Here is a 24,052-nt window from a genome sequence, read left to right on the forward strand (position 1 = left end):
TCCAGACATGTTGTGAAAGCTACATCCTTGGAGTTTTACAAGACTTATCTGGACAAAGCCTTGAGCCAACCAATCTGCATTTAGTGATGGTCCTGCTCTGAGCAGGAGGTCAAATTAGAGACCTCCTCAGCCACCCTCCAGCCAGTATGAGTTTGTAGTTACATAATTTGCATTATATATAATCGTGTTTGCAATAAGTGAAATGAACACATGGAATAGGTGTCATCAAAATCAAAGCATTGCCCAAGGCCTTAAATTGCTCTAATTGTTGCTTGCTGCTCATGAGCAAAAAAAGAAAAAAATGAGATGTCTCTAGATTATTCCCAAGTATTTCTGTATTTCAAGGGAGAATGACCTCTGTTTTCAGCTGAGTAGTAAAACTTGCAATTCACTTTTTTTTTTCATGGTTTGGGGAGGACATGGATTGCTTCTTTATGTAAAAAAATAAAAATATCTTGGATGAACTACTTAATCTGTATGAAATATGTGATGCTGTGAATAAAAATAAATCTTTTGCAAAGCGAGAAAGGAAAGTAAGGGCTGGTATCTGATTAAGATTTGGGTATGGTTGGAATGGGATCTAGTTTTTCATGGTAAAATGCTTTATGGAGTATTGCAGGAATCAAATAAGGAAAAAAAAGCTTTATTTTTAAAGTGCTCTGCTTTGTACTCTGTAATGATATTTTCAGTCCATAGTTAAGTACAAACTTAATGGAGACATGAAATAAGCAAGTATTGGTGATGGAGTTTTAGAAGATTCTTGTGGCTCTTTTCTTTCTTGTGAAAGAAGATAAATGGTTGCATTTACTTGTATGTTCAGCACTTTCAGTAAGGGATTAATAAATAATCTTGTCACTCCTTTTGCTTATCAAGATTGCTTTTCCAGTTATCTAAATAATATATAGAGTTGACAGATAACAGGTATTTGCTGAAAAAAAAAATTATTTGTTTCAGGGCAAAATCAACTGTTCACAACTTCTTGGAGGTTCATTACAAAGACCTGAAACACTTTTAATACTAGCGCCTCAGCTGTGCCTGTAAATATCACATGGATTTTTTTGGCCTGTAAAACCAAGATGTTAATTTAGATACAGATAAGGCATTTGGCAATAAACATTCTGTATAAGTGTCTGTGCATCCAAATACCATTTCAGGGATGATGACTGTATATGCAAATGTTATAGATGGGTTTTATGTAAGTAAGCTTGAAAATGTGGTGCTTTTTTCCTCTTAACATACTTAGGACAGTATGCTAAAAATTACGTTATCTAAAAAAAATCAAGCAGCCTCCTGCAGATTATACAGGATGAATTGAAAGACAGTAAAAATTTGTTCTGAAATACTGATATACAAATCTCTGGATTTTTTTTTCTCTTATTTTGTTTTTATAGGTTCGACCTAAACCAGTTGCCCAAAATAACATTCCTATTGCCCCTGCACCTCCTCCAATGCTTGCAGCTCCTCAGCTTATTCAGAGGCCTGTGATGTTGACAACAAAGTTCACACCCACCTCTTTACCCAACTCTCAGAACTCCATACATCCAGTTCGTGTAGTTAACGGGCAGACAGCAACCATAGCCAAAACCTTCCCTATGGCACAGCTCACCAGCATCGTGATAGCAGCACCGGGTACCAGGCTCGCTGGGCCTCAGACTGTACAGATCAGCAAACCAAACATTGAAAAACAGGTACAGATAAAGTGTCTGCTAGTGCAGGGTACTGGGTTTATTGCTTTACTGTGCAGGTTTGGAGAGGACGACAGCCAGGGAGAAGTTTTCAGTGGATACTGGAGATATTCTTGTTCCAATGGCAGTACAAATTATGGAATGACTTGGCAGCTCTTGGGATAGATGTTACCATTTCTTTTAGTATGGGCCATTGGCACCTTTTTCTCCTGCTTCGGTGTTTTTATGCTCCCTCTACTGTTTAACCGTCAGTAGTTCATAAGCAGGCTATGTTGCAGGGTTTGACTAGTATCTTGAACAAGTACAAGCTGAAATCCATCCTCATAACAAGCCCTTTTGTTTTTCAAGGGGTGGTTATGTGAAAGGCAAAAATTGCACAAAATTGTAGGGATACTTAATCAGATAAATGTAGCCATTTCTTCCGTGATCCCTTGATCTTGCAATCTTGTGATTGGAGGCAAAATAGTCTCACTTAGCTTCTGAAGTCTGATAGTTCCCTGTGTCTAAATTGGATTGAATGAGTGGAAAGGAGACCTTCAGAAGCAGAGAATTCTGTATGTTTAAAGTCTCTCTCCAGAAAAAAACTTCTATAAAATAAAAATTACTTAAGTCAGTGTGGATTGCAACTGAGAGTCCTCGCCAGTCTGTTCAAGTAAAGCAACATTCTGATTCACTTTTAACTCTTTTGTATATTGTATGTTAGTAACAGTGTAACATTGTATACTATATTGCATACTATAACACATAATATTTATGTAATTGATATAGATAATAGTAGTATATATGTCACTTATAACTCTTTCCTAGACTAATGTACCTTGAAGTTACCTTCTTTCTGCTTTTGAAGTACTTCTGGAGACTGTGAAAATCATGTGCATGAAAGTTGTGCTCATGCTCAGTTGTGCTTGTGAAGTCTCAAGAGTAGGTTCTTGCATACCTCAGGGCTGTTGCACAGGTTACTCAGCAATGTGTGTCCTTTCCATGGGAAGTTGTACTTCTACAATATTTGACTTTTGATGCCTGCTCCTTTTGATGTCAGCAATATACATTTGCTCTTTGAATAATTACTGGCAACTACAGAAAAACATAGAAGAATGGTGATGGTTCAATAACACATGAATTTTTCTGTATAGCTTCTCCATATCATAAAGGGGAATAGTTTGCTGTCTGTAGCTCATCTTACTCAGTTTATAGCCTCAACATCCATGCTATAGGCTAAGGAATGTCATGCAGAAGATCTATGACTTAAGAAAAAGGCTTCAGAAACCTCTAGCATTGAGGGGTTCAGAGAGACGGTTTTTGAGCTATTCATAATGCTATAAAATACAAAGACTGAGGAGTGAGAAGTACAAAATGTATGTGCCATGCAGAATGGTTTTTAAGTTGAGGTCTTGATGGGATGAGTTTTCTTGAAATGTCTGTTATTCCCATACGTTATGTTAAGTTAAGTTAACTCTTAAAATCACTGTTTTATCTTGTATGGCTGTGTGGGATAATGGATTGGTGAGAAGGCTGTTTCATTCTTTGTTAAATGAAAATGCCTTATTTAACATTCCTCTCACATCAGATTCCTCAGTTAAGTCTTTGTTAGTACACTATCAGCTTTAAACATTTTCTCTCATGTATCTGTGAAAGTATTTGTTTTGCTTTAATAGTCAAAGTAAAAAAAAGTCATTCTTATCACTGAATGAGAGAAACACTGTTTTCATGCAGACTATTAAACCACATGTGGAAACAGAAGAGAAGCAAACAGAAAGTCGTACAGTCACTCCACCTGCTGCACCGAAGCCAAAACGAGAAGAAAATCCACAGGTATCAGAACATACCCAGAACTTTCTTTTAAGAAAAAAAAAGGGCACTCTCCTTCAGAAAATATTTTTTCCGTCTGTTCCCTCAAGACTTCTTAACTTTAACATTCCATACATTCCTTTTGGAGAGCAGTAGTTGATAAGGCTACAGAATAAAAATAATAGATCAATGTAGTGCATTGCATTTTTCAATTGTGGAATGCATTTGGCTTCTAAGCCTTTTGTAAGTTAGAAGATTGTCATATCTCTGTGATACTTTCTTAAAACAGGGGTTTTGATTACAGAGTTGATTTCCACTCTTTTGAGGTTTTAGATTCTGGAGTTATTCTCAAAGCTGAAGAAACGTCTGTTTTCCTTTATAAAATATTTCTACTCTGGTGAGCAGGAAGGAAAGAGTCACATATATCCACATTCTTCATGTGTTTTAGTCCATTTTAGTTTGCCATGAAAGAGAGGATAGAATGACTATTTCTTAAAGCCTTTCTGCCATGAAGGGCTTTGGAACTGATTGCAGCTAAATGCTCTGCTACATTTGTTTCCGTAGAGGGATTCAAATTGACTGTTGTGTGAGCTCTAACCGTTGTCAGTTAGACAATAAAATTCTGATTCTTACCTGTCTCTATGTTTCCTGCATTAAAATTAGAATCCTCTAAGAAACCCATAGCCCTTAGCAAATAGCAAATCTAAGCTAGGGTTGGCTCCTTGTTGATCACACTAAATGGAGAATGATCTTAAACTAGCAATATTTTTCTGGCAATTGAACTGTGTTTGTATTTTCTAATAGTCAGTTCAGTGCTGGAATGGAAGTAAAGAAAATGCTCTCTTGTTCCCAGTTCTGCCCACTCTGTGATCATGATGGGCATTTCCCAGTATCTCAGTCTACATTCCCATCTAGAAAATGGGACTCTTGTCTGACCTTTTCCAAGAAGTTTGACATACATGAATGAAAAGTGATTTATAGAAGCAAAGTATCACTAAAATTTTTTTTGGTGCTTAGTTACTGGTCAGCTACCTTTAAAGGGCCTAAATTGTTAGGACTCATCCTAACAATTGTGCTTTTCATGATCTTTTTTCTTCCCCCTCACAGAAACTTGCCTTCATGGTGTCTCTGGGACTAGTTACTCATGACCATCTGGAAGGTAGGAGAAATGTCTTACGTTGATTGTTCAGCTCCTGGTTTCATGGTCATTCTGAATTTGAAGTAGAATTCCAAAATATTTATTGTAGTAAATGCAGTACTTTCTCGTACAATAGTACTTTTGGGATGTCTGTACTCTTGATCTAACTTAGTTTGTTATGCATAAGGTTTTGTTCTTCTTATGACATTGAAATAAAGCAGTTATTTATGCAGTGGAGATTGGGAAGAAAATGTATGCTCTGATGATAGAAATCTGTGGCAATACCACTGCCTTCTGGACAACCCCTTTATCTGCAGATACACCATGGATAGTTTTACTGTAACCTACGTCTAGATTTTTCATTTATTTCATTATTTCATCAGACTGTAATTTGTAATGAATGAGTTAATGGATTGGAATTTGATTTATAATTTAAACTTCTATACATTGAAAGACAGCCTATCATTTCAATCACCTGCATATTTCTGTATGTATTTTTAAGTATCAGCAAGGTTGCCAGAGGCATTTTTTTTAGATCTCAGTTATACTGATCATTATTTTTAAGTGTCTTAGTCGTAGATTACTTGGTGAGAAGAAGGCAATGATTTAATTAGTTACTTGAGCACTGTATTTGTATTCCTTGTCAGCTATTAGTTTTCAAACCGTGAGAAGTTAAAAGTATAACATGGTTGCCTATACCAGGCATGACTGGTGTTCTGTAGAAATCTTTGCAGCTCTTCTCACATGCAAACTGAATTCTGTAAACTTTATATAATTTCTGAGATACATTGTTTTCTAACCTGAATGCTTTTGTTTTACAAGAAATCCAAAGTAAGCGACAAGAGAGGAAAAGAAGAACAACAGCAAATCCAGTGTACAGTGGAGCCGTTTTTGAGCCTGAGGTATTAATTTTTTGCTGGAGGAAGCTGATATTTTCATTCTGATCTTGAGTGTCTTTCTAACATCTTGCTACCTTGTAAGCTTTCTCAGTTCTAACTGGAAAGGCAGGCTATCATTTATAGTTCAAAAGTCCATTGCAATGACATAACCCTCAGATTTTTAAATAGTAAGTACACTGGGGTGTTTCTAGTACTTATATCTTTTTCTGCCTTCTCCTATATAAAGCTGGCATCAAATGGCAATGTGTGTTGGTCTGCTTGCATATCAGGCTGAAGCAGTTTGGATGTCAGCAGCAGCGTAAAAAAGCTAACCTTTCTGAAGATGTGCTTCAGAAAACACAAAAGCCAGTAATCTCACTTAATACTTACTGTGCTGTTCTTCAGCTACTGCATATAGTTATTGCCAGAAATGTTCCCCAACAGAAATTGTTGCATTCTTCCCTGCAGCGCAAGAAGAGTACAGTGACGTACCTGAACAGCACAATGCATCCTGGGACACGTAAAAGAGGTGAGGTACACCCAGACCTGTCTCCCTCTCCAGTGCTTCTTCCTCCACATTGCATTTGTAGTCCCCCTGTCAATTTGAAGAGCAAGACAAGAAGGACTCTACAGTACTTCATTTGTCCAGTAAATTTCCATGTTAGGCAAAGACCATGACTTCTCGATATTAGCATAGCAAGATCTATTAGGCATCTCAGTGTTTCATTTCAGTTTCACTCTCAAAAAAACCCAAACAAAACCACTATTTATAAAACCACCCAATTCACTAGCTATTCACTAGAAATGTGGGATGTTTGAACATCATTTAGTGATATGAAGTGCTGTTAAGATCCCCTTGTTAATGACTAGATTGTACTGTTACTGTCAAGGAGAAAGTGGTTATGGAAAAAGCATCTGTGCCCTAAGTAAGAGAGGAAACTTAGTGTGACAAAAGCCTTGTTTCCTGCTGGTAATAGGGATGGGTCCTTCAAAAGAACTTACCCTGAGTGAGAAAAGCTATCTTGCTCATACTAAACACTTTAACTGCAGCCAGAGTGCCACTTGTCCTGAAATGACAGATGGTCTTTCATATATGCATGCAGTATTATTCAGAAGAAATCCTTCTGTAGAATAGGTAAAAATTTAAAACTTAGTTTACAGTGAAACAGAACAGCATGGGAGAGAATGTGATGCCATTATTTGTGCATGGCATTGACCACACCTACTTGGCAATGTTTACCTGATTTCTTTATGATTTTCTGCAGTCCTTAAAGACTCATAATACCTTCTCTATCCTAAGTTTTCTGTCTAAAAAAGTAATAAATCAGATTAAAAAAAAATAAACCAGTCTCTCACCTAGCATTGACCAGTTCCATTATCTTTTGGGCGTTTTGGCTGCAAGATGAAATATTAACTAGACATATTCTCTTCTTAATCCATGTTTTCAGTCCAGCAGACAATGTGGCAAAGCTGACACTTCTGCAGCTATGCTGTTTTTAAATAAAAGATGTGTCTCTACTGTTATCCCCTAAAAACATAAAATGCATTTTTAAAAATGATATGATGTAGATTTTAAATAGAAAGCTTTTGCATTTGCTCTGTGGATAAGTAAATGTTCCTTCTTCTAGTAATGATTTCTTAATTTTATTTTAGACCTTATAATGAACAATTACTTTATCAATGCAAATGATTGCATGTATTTGTACTTGATACTCTCTTAGCCTGTTTTTGCAACTGACTATTATACTTTCTGTTTTTTTCATCACACCCTATTGTGAACCTTTACATTGCATCAGCACCAAATTAGTAGCACATGTTTTCAATTGACAAAAGATTTGGAAGTATACATTTGTTTTGTAATTTAATACAGCGATATATTGAGTGAAAAGCTTTTGTAAGCATTTGCCCTTGAGAGCTTTAGTTTAATTATAGATGGTGCTGAGCATGTCAGAAATTTCACCCATGGACATCACTAGCAGAAATCCATTTCCAAGGACATCCTCAGTTCTGGAACATATCCAGACCTTAAATGCAAGGTTTAGCATGTTAATAGGTGTAGACTGACAATCTGTAAACATAAGATCTGGGGAATTATTCCTAGATCCTAACTCCTTTATGTTTACATATCTATAAATTACCTTGGAGAAGGAAGGCAGAAATGATGGTTGCATACTGGGTTTTTTGCTGTCTTGCTTTGCATTCATAATTTTATAAGAATTGTTATGAAGACATTTTGCACATCTGCTAGTCTAAAGGAGTATTTAGGAATTGTGCATAATCAAACATACTTGGCTGAGAGAGTCTAAGAAAGAACACAGAATTTGGAGTGGGTTACAGCAGAAGACTAGTGATAGGTTAAAACTGGTAATAGTTATGGATCAGAAAACAAGACCTGTTCTTAAGTAGCCTAATTTTTTAAATGTACCGGTAGGGTAGAAAGTGCTGATCTGTGAATTGACAGGTTTAAAAAATGGGGAAGAAAAGTAGGGGGGTGGTGAGTGTTGGCCTCTGATAAAGGACTTAACCTCTGTATAGATTTATGCTGGCACTTAGAAAGATAGGGAACTGTAGGATAACTGCAAAAAGGATTTAATAGCAGTTATTGTAGCTTCTGAGGAGTTTTGATGCCAACATTTTTCCCCTAAAAACCGAATAGCCTCATTTATAGGAGTAGCAACTGTCCCCATGCTGCTTTTGTGGGAATAATTCTTTGACCCTCTACAGAGCTTAATTCTATTTCCTTCTGAAATACATCTTTTAAATGTTCTTTCTTTGCAAAATTCTACTTAAATATTTCTAAAAAATGTTTATATCTTTGCTTCTGTCCTTCCACTTGTAACTTTTATATTAACTTCCTCTCTGTGCTACATCATTTCCTTTTTCACGCTAGCCAATGAGGACCACTGGCCAAAGGTATGTAAGATCATTTTTCCTTTTTTTTTTTCTTCGTTTGTGTTCCCTGTTGTTAATATGTAGGTCGTCCACCTAAATACAACACGGTGTTGGGGTTCGGGGCTTTGACCCCCACGTCCCCTCTCTCCAGTTATCCTGACTCCCCTGAAAATGAAAAGACAGAGACCACATTTACTTTTCCCGCAGCTGTTCAGCCTGTGTCCCTGCCTAGCCCCAGCTCCACCGACGTAAGTAACTCTTGGGGAGGGGGTTACTTTTAGAAAGTTACGCAAAACAGGCACGAGGAAAATCATTGCAGGTTTTGTTTTTTTTAATCTCACTCATCATTTGTCCCGATTCAGTGCAGTGAAACAGTCCAGCATTTTTATAACACCCTTCCTTTTTTCCTCCTGCACCTGTGTTGTTATCCTGTAGAGATTTTATTTATAACTCCTTCAGTGGATTGAAACATTGGGAGGCACCAGGCATGCTAGATGAGCTAATTTCCTTTGTGTAGTTTCTGAGATCTTGTCTGACTGAATTGAATCTGTCATCCATGGAAAAGGGCCAGGGGGTGTGTGGGGTGGGTGGGGAAGAGGAGAATGAAAAGTAATAGTTACAGGCCATAATAAGAAAAAGTTGTGTTTCTATAATGAGAGAAGGTTGGAAAGTGCTTCATCATACAGAACAGCCAGGAGCAGCATTTGTGGCACTGATTTGGTAGAAAGTGTGTAGGGACTTTTCAGTGGGGGTAAAACAGTCCTCAGGAGCTGGAGTGTACTTTCATTTAAGAGCTTGCTTTTAAAAGACTGGTATTTACAGGGCACAGTTTAAAAATAAAAAGGTGCTCGGTTATTTCTTTATACTGGTGTTACACTCTCCTTCTGCAGTTCTTCTTTTAGAAAAGAGTCATATATACTTGAGGCCCAACTATCTGAAATGGCTTTTAAGGAAAAGCTGGGTTGTTCTATTTTCATCTGTATAGTTGCAGCACTGTAAGAACATGGACTGAGAAACCAACTCTACTGACCACGCAGAACAGGGAATAGAGGCCAGTTCCTTGCCTCTGAACTGTACTTGTTCTACAGAGGTAAAGGGAATTGGAGTTGTGCAAGTGTGTTTGAAGCACTGAAATAAATAGATGCAATTCTGATACCCAGGGAATACGCATGTGGAATTACAAGGTTCTCTTTTATATAATAATTTTTTAGAGCAGGATAGCACATGACCACAAAAAAACCTTTCCTGACAGCCAAACAAATGGGATTGTGGAATAGCCCCTCATGGATATGATGGGACAGCTCCATCTCTGGGGACTTTTAAAAATAAGAAGTACAGATGACTTGCAAATGTGCTGAAGAGCGCATAGTTTACATTGGCCCCAAGAGAACTGGCTAATGTGGTGGAGGTCTTTTCCATCTCTCATGTGTGTGTATACTGCTCAGTCTTTTCCTACTGTGTAAGAGCTCTCAAAAGAGTATGATGAGTTGTTGCTCTCTTTTCTGCAGTGCCTATGAAAACTGCAAATCAGGCCAAGCACTTGCCATGAGGCACAGTAGACCAGAACAGCCTTCTTGAATTTCTCCTGAAATGTTACACTCTGAATGACAGGGAGAAATTTTGAAGGGAGGATGAAGCAGAAACTTAAGATGGGATTGGTGATAAGGATGGAGGGGTAGAAAGTAGGTCTAGATCCTGGGAAAAGGAAGGAAATAATGCAGTAGGCAGAATTGAGCAAAGCCTCTTTTTTTTTTTTTTAATTTTTTTTTTTTTTTTTTTATTCTCCCTTTTTTTCCCCCCCTTTTCCTGTTTGGCACTTGTCTTGCCAAATAGTTATGTGAGCCACTTATGAGGTACTTGGATGTGTGTGGTTCTCCCTCATGCAGTAGTGGCATATTCACCTGGAAGATAGCAATTGCCTTTGGAGGTCAATTACTCAGCAGTAAGAATTGTGCAAAAATCTCTTTTTTAGTGATGATTCAAGTGTTTGGTCACAAAATGCCTTTTTATTAGTGAACACTTATATCAAAACAGTGTTTCAATTGACAGCTGTAGAATGTTCAGATTGCAAAGTCAAGCCTATAAAAGTTAGACTATGCCAGAATTGGTATTGCTTCTGATAACTGAATTCACTTACATCATACACTATGATCATCTTTATTTATATGATCATGAACACTTCCTGCTGCAGAATTTTTAGTTTTCCCATGTTATTCCAGTGAAATGTACATATAAGTGTATATATTACAAACTCAAGCACACAAGCTGCTTTTGTTACTGTATTATTCAGTTCGGTTGCCTAAAGCCAGGCCCTGCTGCTCTAGACACTTTATCAAAATAAATAAAACTGTTAGCTGTCCAGAAAGCTTAAATTTATTTTCCTGGTCCCTTGTGAAGAGGAAGTAGAGCAGAAAGTGACGTTAAATAACCTTTTATGGTATCTGTTCTGAAATTATTCTTCAGTCACTTCAGGCTGTAGCATGTCTGAGCAGCCTCAAGGAGCTCTCCCCTAGCCTAAGTTGGCTGGCTGTACATACAAAAAACGGCTTCAGAAGCTGGGGTTAGTGTGTTCCTGTCACAACATTAATACCAGCCCCCCCTTTATGCATATATTTATTAACTGCCCATAAGACCTGGAGCAATTCTTTGGAATCAAGCACTGACTGGGATTTTGGTAAGGACAGTTGTTAACTCTGAGGAGTTGCCCTGAATTTTGCATCACTAAAAATAGGACTGTGAATTCTGTGCATGTGTGTTGGCATCTCTGTGCATTCAGCTGCACTGTGCACTGGTCACCTGTATCACTGCAGGTTTTGCAGCACTCAGTTGAATTTGGGGTAATTTGGGTCTAAATTTATAAGTGTCTCCCCGTCAAGAAGAAACTGCATGTGTGTCTCTTTTGTAGGGCTCTTTCTGCAGGATATGAGACATAACAGGTTTGGTTTTCAGCACACCAATATTTTGCACTTTGTTACAAAGAGTCATTGTGTAGTCTGTGGCAACTAACACATCGTAAGATACATAATTCTCTCGAATAGAATTTTTTTTTTTCTAAAATGAGGGAATTCCCCTCTTCTCCTTATCTTGAAGAGGATTTTATTTTAGCTTATATGATATCTCTTGCCTGCAGCCTTTTCCTTGTACTCAGAGAATGCATGATAGAGGGAAAGAAGTTCTTTCCAGCCTGTTACAACACAACGCTTCGCAAGAAGCATGAAATGTCACTCATTTAGATCTTCATTTAACACTGAGGAACTCTTTGGTGTTAAAGGTGAAGCAATACCATAACTCAGCTCTCAACTATCCCTGGGAGTTATGGATCCAAAATATGACACTGAAAATTCACTGAAGATTGATCCTTTACAAAACATGAAATCAGTGTTAACTTTGGGAATTAAGAAGAGCTTTCCTTTTGAAGAAGGGCCTCATCAGCAATAGAGCTGGGAAGTAGAAACCTGAGCAGATTGCTCATGTGTCATTCTTCTTACATGTGTATTATATCATCCATAGCAGAGATTACTGTAATTTTCCTTGCCTGGCACCTTAACATGTGAGTGCACAGCCAAATCTGCTATCCCTCCAAATTGATAGAAATTGTTTACACGTGTGAAGAGATGATCTGTACCAAAATTAAACCTTGCATAGGCTGGTATTTCATACAGGCGAGTGTGTACCCACAGTTCTGCTCCACACACGCATCTTATGATTGCAGTCTTGCAGATCTGGGCTGTGTGTGAAACTTCATTGTAAGTCAGTGACATGGGTGTACTCCAGACACCAGATGGGGCCTTGAACATGTGGAGTTGCCAGGACAGCCCAGTGGTCGGAGGAGAGGGTGGGGTGTCCCTTGGTTCCTCTGTGAACACCGAGCCACCTTTTTATCATGCCTCTTCATTCAGATATCTGAAAGTCAAATCAAAACAGGAGGAGAAAGAGACATAGAAGAAAAAGAAACAAAAAAACAGACCTACCTTTTTGGGATGTTAATAGCTGTAGAAAAGAATTCTCTCTGATGGAAATGTGATGGTAACTAAACCCTCGTTGTTTTAAAAGACACAGCCAGTCATGTTTTTAATTCTTTCTTTTAAAAAAATAGAAAATCTCTCTTGGTACTCTTTCATCCTGGCTCTCAGTCTATGTTAGTGATGAAACAATCCACTCTCTATAGAGAATGAGAAAGTTTTGAGTCACAGCTGTTTTGGTGCAACTTGAGGTAGCCTAAGTGAAATAGAAAGAATTGTCTCAGAACATAATTAATTCTATTCTTTTTCATTTAGAAGCACAACACCTTTTCCTTACAGTTTCATTTTTAAAGGTGACCTAAATATTTAACAGTGTTCTTTTAAGTCACTCAGTTGGGGTTTCTTACATACTATTACTGGCAAGAGACAGCCTAATCAGCATTCCTGGAGTGGAGTTGGGCTTAAATCCAAAAATCAGGAGGGTTAAGAAAGTGGGTAACTCATCACTTCAGGCAAATAGAAAGATCAGGATAAAGAGGGAATCTTAAAAAAGAAAGGCTGTGGGTTAGCAGTTGTTAAGAGAAGCTATAGTAATAAGTGTTTGCTGTTCCATTTTGCCTTGAGAGGACAGAGAGAATGTTTGAGAGGACAGATGTCAGTGTTTCTGACATCTGGCATGGTTTTCCTGCTTCAGTCTAAAAAGGGCTTGACCTTTTGGAATCACCTTAAAAATAGTTGGTGCTGTAAACCTTGAATTCTACTAAGATGTAGATATCAAAAGTCAAAGTTCACTTTTTGCCTTCTCTCTCTTGCTTTCTCTCACCCAAACCCTTTCCCCTCAATTTTGTAGGGTGATATCCATGAGGATTTTTGCAGCGTGTGCAGAAAAAGCGGGCAGTTGCTGATGTGTGACACATGTTCACGTGTCTATCACCTGGATTGTCTGGACCCGCCTCTGAAAACCATTCCTAAGGGCATGTGGATCTGTCCCAAATGTCAAGACCAGGTATTGTTTGACAGACAGGGAGTTATTACAATGCATGTGAAGATGTTTTGGTGTTAAAGACAGCCTGACACTGAACAAATCTATTTCATGTGCAATAAGGTTTGCATGAATTTCATGGAATTATTACCTCTGTTGGAATATGTGCTAATACAAAACTGTCAGGTCTTGCATCCGAATTTGGGGTCTTTATTTTTTACCCTTATGTTTTTACTCTTTTTCTGGATGCAGACTTTTGGGAAAGATTATCTACAACCCATAGAAATTCTGCTGTTCATCTTAAGCTCATTGTTTCTTCAAAAGTTATTAGCAAATTCTTCTGGACAAATAAATAAAACATTTGCAGAAGCCCGCTGCAATAGATAGAGCAAATATAAGCCTCTGCTTGCTTATATGAATCAAACATCAGAAAGGTTCTCTTCAGTGATCTCTTTAATAATATCCAGCATCAGTATAATGAGGATAGGTGAACAGTTTCCTTCCTGATCACTCTCTGAAAATGTACAGTTGAAGTAAGCAGGTTATATTTTAATATTTTGTTTATGATTGCATTGAGATTGCATACAAGATGAAGTTAACTGTTGTATTCCTAACCCTTCCATGGAACTCTAGAAGTTGCAAAGGGTTGCTGATAATAGGCAGTCTGAAGCTGTATCCTGTCTAACACAGGACATTGCTTGGTCAGCCACATGGCCTTTGGTGCGCCAGGTGGTAACGTAAGAAAGCAGCCTGACCTAGGATGTGCTGCTCAGAAGAATGAAAATGCAAAACTCAAGTGACTTGGTCAGTAGCTGCCAGAGAGGAGGGAGTATTTGACTTGGGTACTCCTGCTCTTGCCTACTCTTACCTTATCCCTCCTCTTCATGTTTCTGTGATAGCTTCCATCAAAATTAAGGAGGAAATCTGAGTAACTTCACTGTAAACTGACCAAGTCCTCTGTCTTCTGAGACACCACTCTGATCACGTATTAAAAAGATGTGTCTTTCCTCTGAAAGTTTGTTAAGAAGCAAAATGTAGGAAGGCTCTGAAAGACATAAATGGTTCTTACCCTTATAAAGAGAGTTTGACAAGTCTATTAAGATGATTCTGCTAAGAAGGGGTGATGGGACAGTGTCTTGTTTTACTAGCTAGAAGTGAGATGTTTGAATGTCTGGTGCATGAAAACTTCTTTCCCAGAACAACTAAGATCAGCAGTTTGACTGAAACATGAAGTAATGTTTATGTCCCCTGGCAAGTTTTGAGTTCAGAAATACTATCCTTTCATTCCTCTTTTAAGTCATTGAGTATCATTAGCAGGCTTTATTTGTGGCTATGAAGGGAATTCAGGAGAATGCTGACATTTGTAAGAAATAGGCTTGGCTTGTGGGAGCCACAATACAGTTGTGAATAATTCCCTCTGTTAAAGCTCAGATCAGGTCTGTGAAGCTTCTTGTTAACAGGGCTGAGGCTAATGATAGCCATGAAAGAAAATCCTCAATCTTTCCCTTTCTCTCTCTCCTTTTTGCTTTCTCTGAGGTAGGTTTTTTACCAGCTAAATCTCTATGAAAATTTTCTTTCAGATGCTAAAGAAGGAAGAAGCAATCCCATGGCCAGGAACTTTAGCAATTGTTCATTCATATATTGCATATAAAGCAGGTAAGAAAATGATGAGCACTTTTCTTTTACTTTTAATAATGGAAGATGTTATTTTTGGAGTAGGATAGAATGGTACTTCCTTTACAAAAAGAAATTTTGTCATACAAAAGGAAATAATCTTAATCACTAATGAAATGAAAATAGCAGTCTGAATATTTCTTAAGCCTGTCATGCTTGTGTATGTAGGTAAATTCTGGGAGTGATTCAGTGCACAAGTTGTTAAGCATTGGTTTAAACACAATTTCCCTCTTTACATGAAGGAGCTTAGACCCTCTATCCACTATTGTAAGATAAATATTTAAAATATTCTACTTAATACTCTGTTTTTCAGCAAAAGAAGAGGAAAAACAGAAACTACTTAAATGGAGTTCAGATTTAAAACAGGAAAGAGAACAACTAGAGCAGAAGGTCAAACAGCTCAGCAATTCTATAACAGTGAGTATTGTGCTCCTGAATAAACCTTTACCTGTGTTCTGATGCCACAATGCAGGGAGAAAACTATTATAGAGCAACTCCATCTACTAGACCTGTCTGTCCACTGGATTTATTTAGAATTGAGTGCTTTCCTTTGCTTTTTAGGATTTTGGGAAGCAGGAATGAAATAAAGGCAACATATGCTTACATTGATTCTCTTATACATGATCCATACTGAACATATAGGTAGATGTATGGTGATGTAAAATATCAGCAGGTGACAAAAATGACCCACAGTGGTTTTGTCTGTGGGCAGTAGATTGAGTCCAACTCTCTAGTGGCTCACTTAAACAAGAATGTTTGGGCCTCTGTGTGCAGTGATTGTTACAGCCGTGGTGCACTCTCCAGACCTTTCTGATGCAAAAGCAACCATTTACTCTGGCTCACTCTCAGCACCTTGATATGCTGCCTTGGCAGTCAGCAGCTGAACACTGCACATGCCTCTGCATAGTATTAACCAGGCAATGTCATACTTCAAACCAGAAACCTTCATTTCCACCTTAGTTTATTGCAATAATTGGAGCATACATATTGATTGGTCACTCTTCTAACCTTAATGTGTAGATTAGTCTCTTGAGATACCAGTATAGAGTTTGAGGCCCTTCTTGGTGCAGCCCTAGTCAGTATCATATAATGAAAATAAAGCATAATCTCCTGTGTGGCAGCATCTGTAAGGCTGAATTCATAATTATAGACTTTTTAGATACAGATGCACTTTCCAGCTGCCTGTCTTTGCCTATTAGAGCAAAAGTGTCCTGTTTTTACAGACCTCTCAGTGCTGTCAATACAAATAAAATGATTGCAAGGGGCTGGCTAGCAGTCCTGGGGACTGTCACCTTCTGGTTAGCAATAGCTGAGTGTAACCTGGGCAGCACTAGACAACTAACACTGTTTCTCAGTGATGTAGCCAGGCAGATGCAAGGCCTTAACATGAGGGATTGGCAGTGGGCAAGGAGAATGTTCATACTTACATTGGACCTGTCCAAAACAGGCACATTAGGTCTTGATGCTTTAGGGTTATTATGATGCCATGAGCTGCATGTGAAAACTGTAAAGCTAAAACCAACAGTGTCTGGAGATCAACATGGGTAAAATATTTTTAAAATGTGGACCGTTTTAAAAAGGTTGCTGTCTTCATGTAAAAACCTGAATGAAACAGACATAGCTACTATTTCCTCATTTTTGTGAGTTTCAAATACACATATAAGCAGTTTTTCAGTTTTGAAACATCATTTGTGGGCTTTTTTTAAAGTTACCTTGCCCTGGCACTTAGCTGATGAGCTAGCTATGTTGCTATCACTTCTAAAAGAATGAAGTGGCCACAAAATAAGATTTTCAAGTGAAGAGGAGTTTGGTTTCCTTTTCAAGTGCCCTTTTACTTATTGAGAGAAGGAAGTGATGTTCCTGCTAAAATGTATGTGAAAGCAAAGGCTGTATCCCATTAATGGTTTGCACACACACTGTCAGCAGTCAGCTGCAGTGGGATGCCTGAGCTTGCAGATCTGAGTTAAAGAAATTTCAATAATGCAATACTAATAGAAAGAATTGTAAGAACATACACTTGGAAGTTTTCCCTCAAAAGAAACACAAAAGGATGGAGCTGTCTGTGTTCATTTGCACACCTTGGAATGAAAGGGAGCCATACCAGGTGACAGCTATGTCTTGGCAATTTATTTCCTCAGCCTGCAAATACGAATTCTCCTCTGAACACAGCCTAGAGACACTTTTCTTCTAGGCTGGAAAAGTGAAGTTGCAGCTGCGGTCTTTTCTGGGTACTTACATTTAGATTTGTGAACATCATATTCCTTCTCTTGCCTTCTTTCATTCATAAGCTCAAACTTATTGCTGATTTTCTGCTTTGCTGTAGAAATGCATGGAAATGAAGAATACCATCCTTGCAAAACAGAAGGAGATGCACAGCTCCTTGGAGAAGGTAAAACAGCTGATCCGCCTCATCCAAGGCATCGACCTTTCAAAACCCATAAACTCTGAGGTCAATTCAGTAGCCATCTCCAACGGCATGGACTCCACTAACAATACTAATGCTGCCACCTCCACCTTAGCCCCCTCCCCTTCCCAGAGCTGCATGGTGAACTGTAACAAGGGCGATGAGACTAAATAACACAGTGAAGTTAAGAAGGAGCCAAGGGAGGTGGCGGCGAGGAGAAAGAGCAAAATAAAGAAACTCTAGAAAAGCAAAACTGGATTTCTTCTGGAAAGTGCAGAATTCTTTAGTTCTTTGGTTCCAGAGAGAGCGTGAAGATGCTTGTGCCAGGCGGCACCGGAGTTTGCCAATTGATCCTTCTTATTCTGTGTGTACATGCGAAGTTTGGATCATGTTACATGAATAGTGCCAGCTGGGGGTTCTTTGCCAGCACCATGCCAAGTGAAATAATATATTTACTCTCTCTATATTTTACACCAGTGTGTGCCTGCAGCAGCCTCCACAGCCACTATAGGTTTGTTTTATTTTTGTTTGGGGTGAGGAGCAGGGATAAGGGAGGAGAGCAGGTTTCAAGTTCCTATTTGCAGAACAGTTTGTTTAGCTAGGGGAAAACAAAAACAAGTCCAAAGAGCCTATGGGCTTTTCCTGTTTCTAAACTCTCAGTACTATTAAACCAAAAAAACAGAAATATAAATTATCAAATCCCAGTGCCCAGAAGGGACAAGTCTATCAAATAAACAGTATTTACTATTGTTTAGACAGGAGATGTACAAAAGGAAAGGAGATGGACTTTTCACTGAGTAACCAGCACATAGAATCATAGGATATGCTGAGTTTGAAGGGACCCATCAGGATCACCGAGTCCAACTCCTGGCCCTACAGGACACCCCAAGAATCACACCATGTGCCTGAGAGCCTATGGGTCCTCACACTCATCCAGAAAGTCTGTTTTGGGAATGGGAAAAGAGAGGGCCAGAAGCCAGGGTCAGCTTGGAGCATTGTATAGAGGTGTCCCAAGGGAAAATGTGCATCAATTACTTGAAAATGAGATTCCATCCCTTTTCTGTATTTAAAAACAACACAGGTATCCTGAACAAAGTAGCACATAACCCAGATGTATGAACTCAACAGAGAAATGTCCTTTTCTTTCACTTCCTTTCTCTTCTTTTGGTAACAAGAACTAAATAAGGAATAGAAAAGCTGTTTTTCAGGCTGACAGTCTAATTAAAGAGGTAGATGGGACCTTGCATGGTATAGATTAGAAGTAATAGTGTCAGTGAGATACAGTGAGTCTTTGTGAGTCCTTGTGTCATCGTTTTGGGCACTGTTTTTTTATGCAAGGGCAAAATCTTTGTATCTGGGGGAAAAAAACCAACTTTTTTAAATTAAAAAGGAAAATAAAAGATATTGAGGTCTTCCTAGTGTTACTTAAAATAAGATCAAGGTAAGAAACATTGTAAAAAAATTACAAAAGTGCTATTTGTTTCCTAAACAAGTGATTTCTATTAAAAAGGTGTCAGAACTGGAGAAAATGCTGTGTACTTAGAATTTTTTAATGCAGACTTTGCTTATTTATGATGACATTCTGCTGTGTTTGTGTTCTAAAATCTAATGGGACAGTTTCCATAGGTTCTACCATACATCTACTGGCTAAAGTCTAAAGAGAATCAAATCCTACAGTGCTGGATCTCACCCCACCTGGAGGATCTCCCAGGCTTGTCTCTGCTGTTACCATCTCTCTCCCATTCTTCCATGTGTTTGTAACCCAGAGAAAAGCAGTTGGCAGTGTGCTTGTGTAAGGCTTTAAGAGTTCTGTGATACAGACTGATTCGAGCTTGAGAATGAGAGACAGTGAGTTGGACTGAAATCACCCTCCCTTATCTCCTCTTGTTCAAGAAGTTAATCTCTAATGTATAATCTTTTCACTCTGGAAAGCAGAGCTTGCCTTGTGCTTCCTGACTGTGGGGTCTGGCTCAGTTTAGGGTGCTGATTCACATTGTGTTGTGTCCCAGAGCTGTCTGGTTTCACTACAGCATATACATATTTGGGCAAAGCCCATTTCCCCTGGAAGTACCAGGAAAATTCCCTTTACTTCCTTACTTCCCGTGGGAGCAGAGTGAGCCACTGCACACACAAGTGAGGCAGTGTCCCCAGTGTGGTGGCCTTGAGAGCACGTGTTGGGGGGCAAGGCAGACCTGCTCAGCGGTTCATAGTGAAGGTAGAAAAGCTTTGCATTTCAGGGATGCATTTCTGAGAAAGTGAGTACTCCAGCCATGACATAGCCTGAGAGAGTTTCTTTGCTGCCCCAGCCAAGTGGGGTTCTTGGAGCGACTTTATTCCCTCTCCTTTAGGTTGCCCTTCTGCCCTTTAAGGACTTCTGTTCCTTCTGTAGGAGTGTGCACTGTTTTCAGCTCTGGGCTCGGAACTGATATCCCGAGTTCTCACATTTGTCTAAGTTGGGAAAGTGACTCTTATACACACTTCTGAGCTGAACCAGTGATAACCCTGACTCTGTCTTTTGATGTTTGAGTTCTGTTCTGGAACTAGCAGAGCTGGAAGGGTAAGTTAGCAGAAGTGGCAGGGAGACAGCTGGGCCGACTCTGTCAAAATGAACTAAAATGTGCTAAAAATGTCCTTCCATCAATCCAGTTGCCAATGGGGTCATCACCATTGGGCAGCACTAGGCCAGCAACCCACAGCATTTAAACAAAGGACTGTCTGTTTCAAGGGTTGAAGAAAGAAAACAAACTGAACATGAGCCTTCTATAGAATATGAGCCATCAGCTAACAGCCAGATATTCAAGAGAAGCTGCCTTTTGGAACATGCTGGTCTTCAGCTGAAGACTTGGGTGATTCTTAACAGCATCTGAGCATTCCTGGTAAGAAATTGTCTCCATGGACAGGTGTGCTGAGTCTTTGTGGTTCTCAGGCTCTTTATTTCTGTGTTATCCTGAGCTCTCTTGGACACACTGCACTATTTGGAGGTAGGAGACTGTGCCTGGAGACTCAATAGTCCTTCTAATGTCTTTGCTGATTCAGGAGAGGATGGAAATTAAATCCACTAGTAGCCATATTTAAATTTGTACACTGTTAATCAACCAGGAGATGTTAAAACAGCTATTACTTCTTTCCTGAGGCATCTGCTTGTCTCCAGAACCCAAGTAGATAAGTGCAGATTTTATACCCCTTTTGTTACAGGATTTGTGTTCCAGACTGTAAAAGGATGCCTTTAGTTAATCATTACTTGGCAGAAAAGTTATCTTAGACTTTTTGATGCTGTTCAGGTAGTTTTCTTTCTCTCTCTCTCTCACTGATCCTATTGGGATGTTTTTTCTCCTGGCTCTGCAACAGTATCAGCCAATAGGCAAGGAGCATTCCTAGGGCTGCACTGACTCTGTCAATGATGCTGCTCTGTAGACACAGTAGATTTGGGTTATCTCTGCCCAATTACCAACAATAGGGTGGAAGGGGAATTGGTGTTTGCTAAATACAGATGAAAATGGTTTATTTCCTATCTGCTGTCAGAAGTTCCAATCAGGGGAGAAATTTAAACTGTGACAGCTTAAAGATCAAGCTTTTCTTTCGGGTTCATATTGGTTTGGGGTTTTTTCTCATGTAGTATTTGAGATAGAATGAGTGTGTACTGAAACTTCTGCTCTTTGTGAAGCTGTCATACTGGCTGTGGTTTTGTTTTTTCAAACCACCGTCAAGAAATTAACTAATTCTTATGTCATTGCTTGTCATTGGTGTGAAACAAGTGGCTTTTAAATCTCTGTTATAAGGGAAGAAATAAGACCACAAAGGAATATCATATCAAAGATGGTCCTGGCTCTCAGCCCAGTGCTAAGAGCTTTAAGAAGTCACCCTGCTCCTTTGCTCAGAAATAGAGCAAGCATTGCAGAAGTTTCTTTTTCCCTTCTCCCTCTGTTCTTTAAACTGCTGGAAAGGTGTGTTGTGGTCAGAGTGGGAAAGTGAGCCTGTGACCTGCTAGAAGAATTAGCATCATCATTGGTGTCTTCATTGTCTTTGTTTAGAGCCAGCAGTGGGTTTAGTGCCGTACAAAACATAGAGGAAGCAATACTTCTAGGGATGGTTGGAAGGTAGGGTGAGTAGCATGGCTGCTTCTTCTAAGACATCGTTAGCCAGGAGTTACCATGCTGGTAGGATGAACTAATGTTCTGCATGAGCAAAACAGAGCTTTGTTCTGTGTTGCAAGCAAGTTTCTGTTAGTGGGGATATGAATTAAAATCCTGGAAATTAAAGAGGTGATAATTTTATAGGCAGATCTATTAGTTTTATTGTTGGCAGAAAGAATAATATTGCATTTTATCTTTGCTGGACTTAACGAAATCAAATCTGTATTCCAAATGTCTAGAAATGTGAAACCTAATTCAGACCTCCTTGGCTTCAAATCATCCTCCCTGTACTGTTGCAGAGACAGCCCTGAAGAGCAGCATGGTCAGTATTCAGGAGAGCCTGGAGTGAAACCTCCCTCTTAGCCCCATCAAGCTGTGGCAGCCCACAGTACAGGAAATAAATTCCAAAATTTCTTTCTCATGTGGATACAGCAGAAAACATTTGTGGATTTGCAGTGCACGTTTCTCTCTTTTCCTCAGCTGGATTGCACCCCACCCTCTTTGATTCTGACGCACTAATGATGAAATACATGCTTTTAATGAAATGTGTTTTTAAAATAGCATATTAAGATGTTAGACCAAACTTCACTTTCTTCTCGAGGGCCTCTCTCGGTGAGCTGCTCAGATGCCACCGGTATTAGACTTCCTTGTGGACACACACCCCTTTGGGCAGGGTTCCTTGTGTCTTTTTAGAATCATTTTGACCCTTCTTCACCTCCTGTCGTCCTCCCTTGGAATTCTGGAGATCCAAGGCAAGTTAACCTTTGCTGGGTTACTGTAAAGAGTTTTCTGATGAGTATATAGGAGTCAGGAACCTGGAGAAAGAGGAAGATGTTTTGTTGTGCAGCTGATTCGTTTGGCATTTCGTCTTGCCTGGCCAACAAACTACCTCAGCAAAGTCCATTCCCAAGCACTGTGGATTCTGTAATTTCCTGCATTCAGAAGACAAAGGGTCCAAAGAACCCTCCAGAAGCCAACTAGGTACAGGTCTCTGAGGATGTGTGAGGAAACCTTGCAGTGACATGCTGCTGGATCCTTGTTTTCAGTGGTCAGACATGGACCAGGGAATGACCCAAAAATCAGATGGGATCAGGAAAAGTGAGAGCTGCAGATGTCTTGTCTCCAGGTTATTACTCTCTTACTCAGCTCCTTCTTTAAGCCTCAGTCCTGTTTGTAACTCCTACAGAATGGAATATAATACTTGAAAAGTATTATGAGTATTTGAAAAGTACTATGAGTCTCTCTATCCTTTACCCTTAGCTCCCATTTCCCTCCTGTTTCTCTCTTACCTGGGACAAGAACTTGCTGCATCATTGTGTCCTGTATAGGCTGAGCACATAGTTGATCAACTTGCCAATAAAGAAAATTATTTATACCATGCACTGGTAAGCTTGGTAATTAAAGACCCATGAAAAGACAAACGCCCCTCCCAGAGGGTAATTTAATTGTGGGCTTGTATCAGGAAACGAAGAGCTTACCTGTGTGTCTGTCTGTATCCCTGTCAGTATTACTAAAATACTTGAGTAGTGAACAGGAAAGAGGCTTGCCAAGAGCAAGGGTGCTGTGGAAATCACTGTGCTGTGCAAGTCCCTGGAGTGTATCTCATGAGAATAGCCAGGCCAGGGCTTCCTATCTCTCTGGCCAAAAGCAGATGCTGAAAAGGACAAATTAAAGGACAGAAGCCTCTTTTGAGAAGTGGTACAGGGCTGGAGATGGAAAGGAAGAGAGAAAAAGCAGAAGCAGCAAAGGAAATAAAGATTATGTGGGGTAAAGTAGAACAGAGAGAAAAAATACGGAAAGACATCAGGTGAGAGAGTGAGGGTAGGAAAAATCCAGGAGTGAAACAGGTCTCCTTTCTAGTAGATAGGTATTCCTGTAGTTACAGGGTTTGAAAGTTCAATGGAAAGAGTAGAACAAAACCACTCTCTTATCCTACCTCAATTTCTGACATGGGTTGGTCTGTATTCCAAAAGGAGCAGGTGTGGTTGGAGGAAATAGCTACTTAGGTGCAGATTGAAAAGGAAGTAGGCACTAAGTCATCCCTAGCTCTGCTTCTACTGCTGAGTGATCCCATCCTGATGAGAACCTTATTTGACTTCTAAGATATAACATGGGGATAAGGCAGATCAAGCAGACCTTGAGGCAGCTAGAGCCTACTCTAATCTGGACTGTATTAATTAAATATTTTCTTGGCTATAAACATTCCCAAAACTAGCTAAAGGTTCAGCTCTGCTGGTTTTGTTACACCTTCCTAGTTCAAGTGTTGCAATGAGCCCAGCTGAAACCAGCATCAGCTCCCAGAGGTCCTGGGTTCTGTGTGAGTGAAGGAGATGATATGGAGTAGGATGTGTGATTCAGGTACTTCTCAGCCACCTCCTGGAGTATCTGTGGAAGATTCCTGCTCTCTGGGCTGTCATATATATGGCAGTTCTGTGCCAAAACACCTCTGTGTGAGCAATGCCTCCCTGTTTTCTTAGGATCTGGTTTCTTTAGGGACACGTGGAAAGGGGTATTTC

At 39.3% G+C, this 24,052-nt stretch overlaps 1 protein-coding gene across 12 annotated transcripts in view; it reads left to right on the forward strand.

The window, feature by feature from the left end:
- Positions 1–18,932, forward strand: part of PHF21A (PHD finger protein 21A) — a 124,728-nt gene extending 105,796 nt beyond the window's left edge. For 4 of the 12 annotated variants that reach the window (XM_030274283.4, XM_030274284.4, XM_030274281.4 and 1 more), the window contains 10 exons: positions 1,392–1,688; positions 3,399–3,497; positions 4,581–4,632; positions 5,434–5,513; positions 5,958–6,018; positions 8,466–8,629; positions 13,194–13,349; positions 14,906–14,981; positions 15,313–15,416; positions 17,323–18,932. In XM_030274283.4, the coding sequence (XP_030130143.4) occupies positions 1,392–1,688; positions 3,399–3,497; positions 4,581–4,632; positions 5,434–5,513; positions 5,958–6,018; positions 8,466–8,629; positions 13,194–13,349; positions 14,906–14,981; positions 15,313–15,416; positions 17,323–17,577 (1,344 nt within the window). In that variant the 3' untranslated portion in view covers positions 17,578–18,932. Of the gene's footprint in view, positions 1–1,391; positions 1,689–3,398; positions 3,498–4,580; positions 4,633–5,433; positions 5,514–5,957; positions 6,019–8,379; positions 8,403–8,465; positions 8,630–13,193; positions 13,350–14,905; positions 14,982–15,312; positions 15,417–17,322 lie in introns of all 12 variants that reach the window. The other 8 variants (XM_030274280.4, XM_072929960.1, XM_072929965.1 and 5 more) reach the window with 3 other exon arrangements.
- The last annotated feature ends 5,120 nt before the right edge of the window (positions 18,933–24,052 follow it).

The sequence above is a fragment of the Taeniopygia guttata genome, chromosome 5, assembly GCF_048771995.1.
Source record: "Taeniopygia guttata chromosome 5, bTaeGut7.mat, whole genome shotgun sequence".
In the NCBI taxonomy this organism is placed as follows: Eukaryota; Metazoa; Chordata; class Aves; order Passeriformes; family Estrildidae; genus Taeniopygia; species Taeniopygia guttata.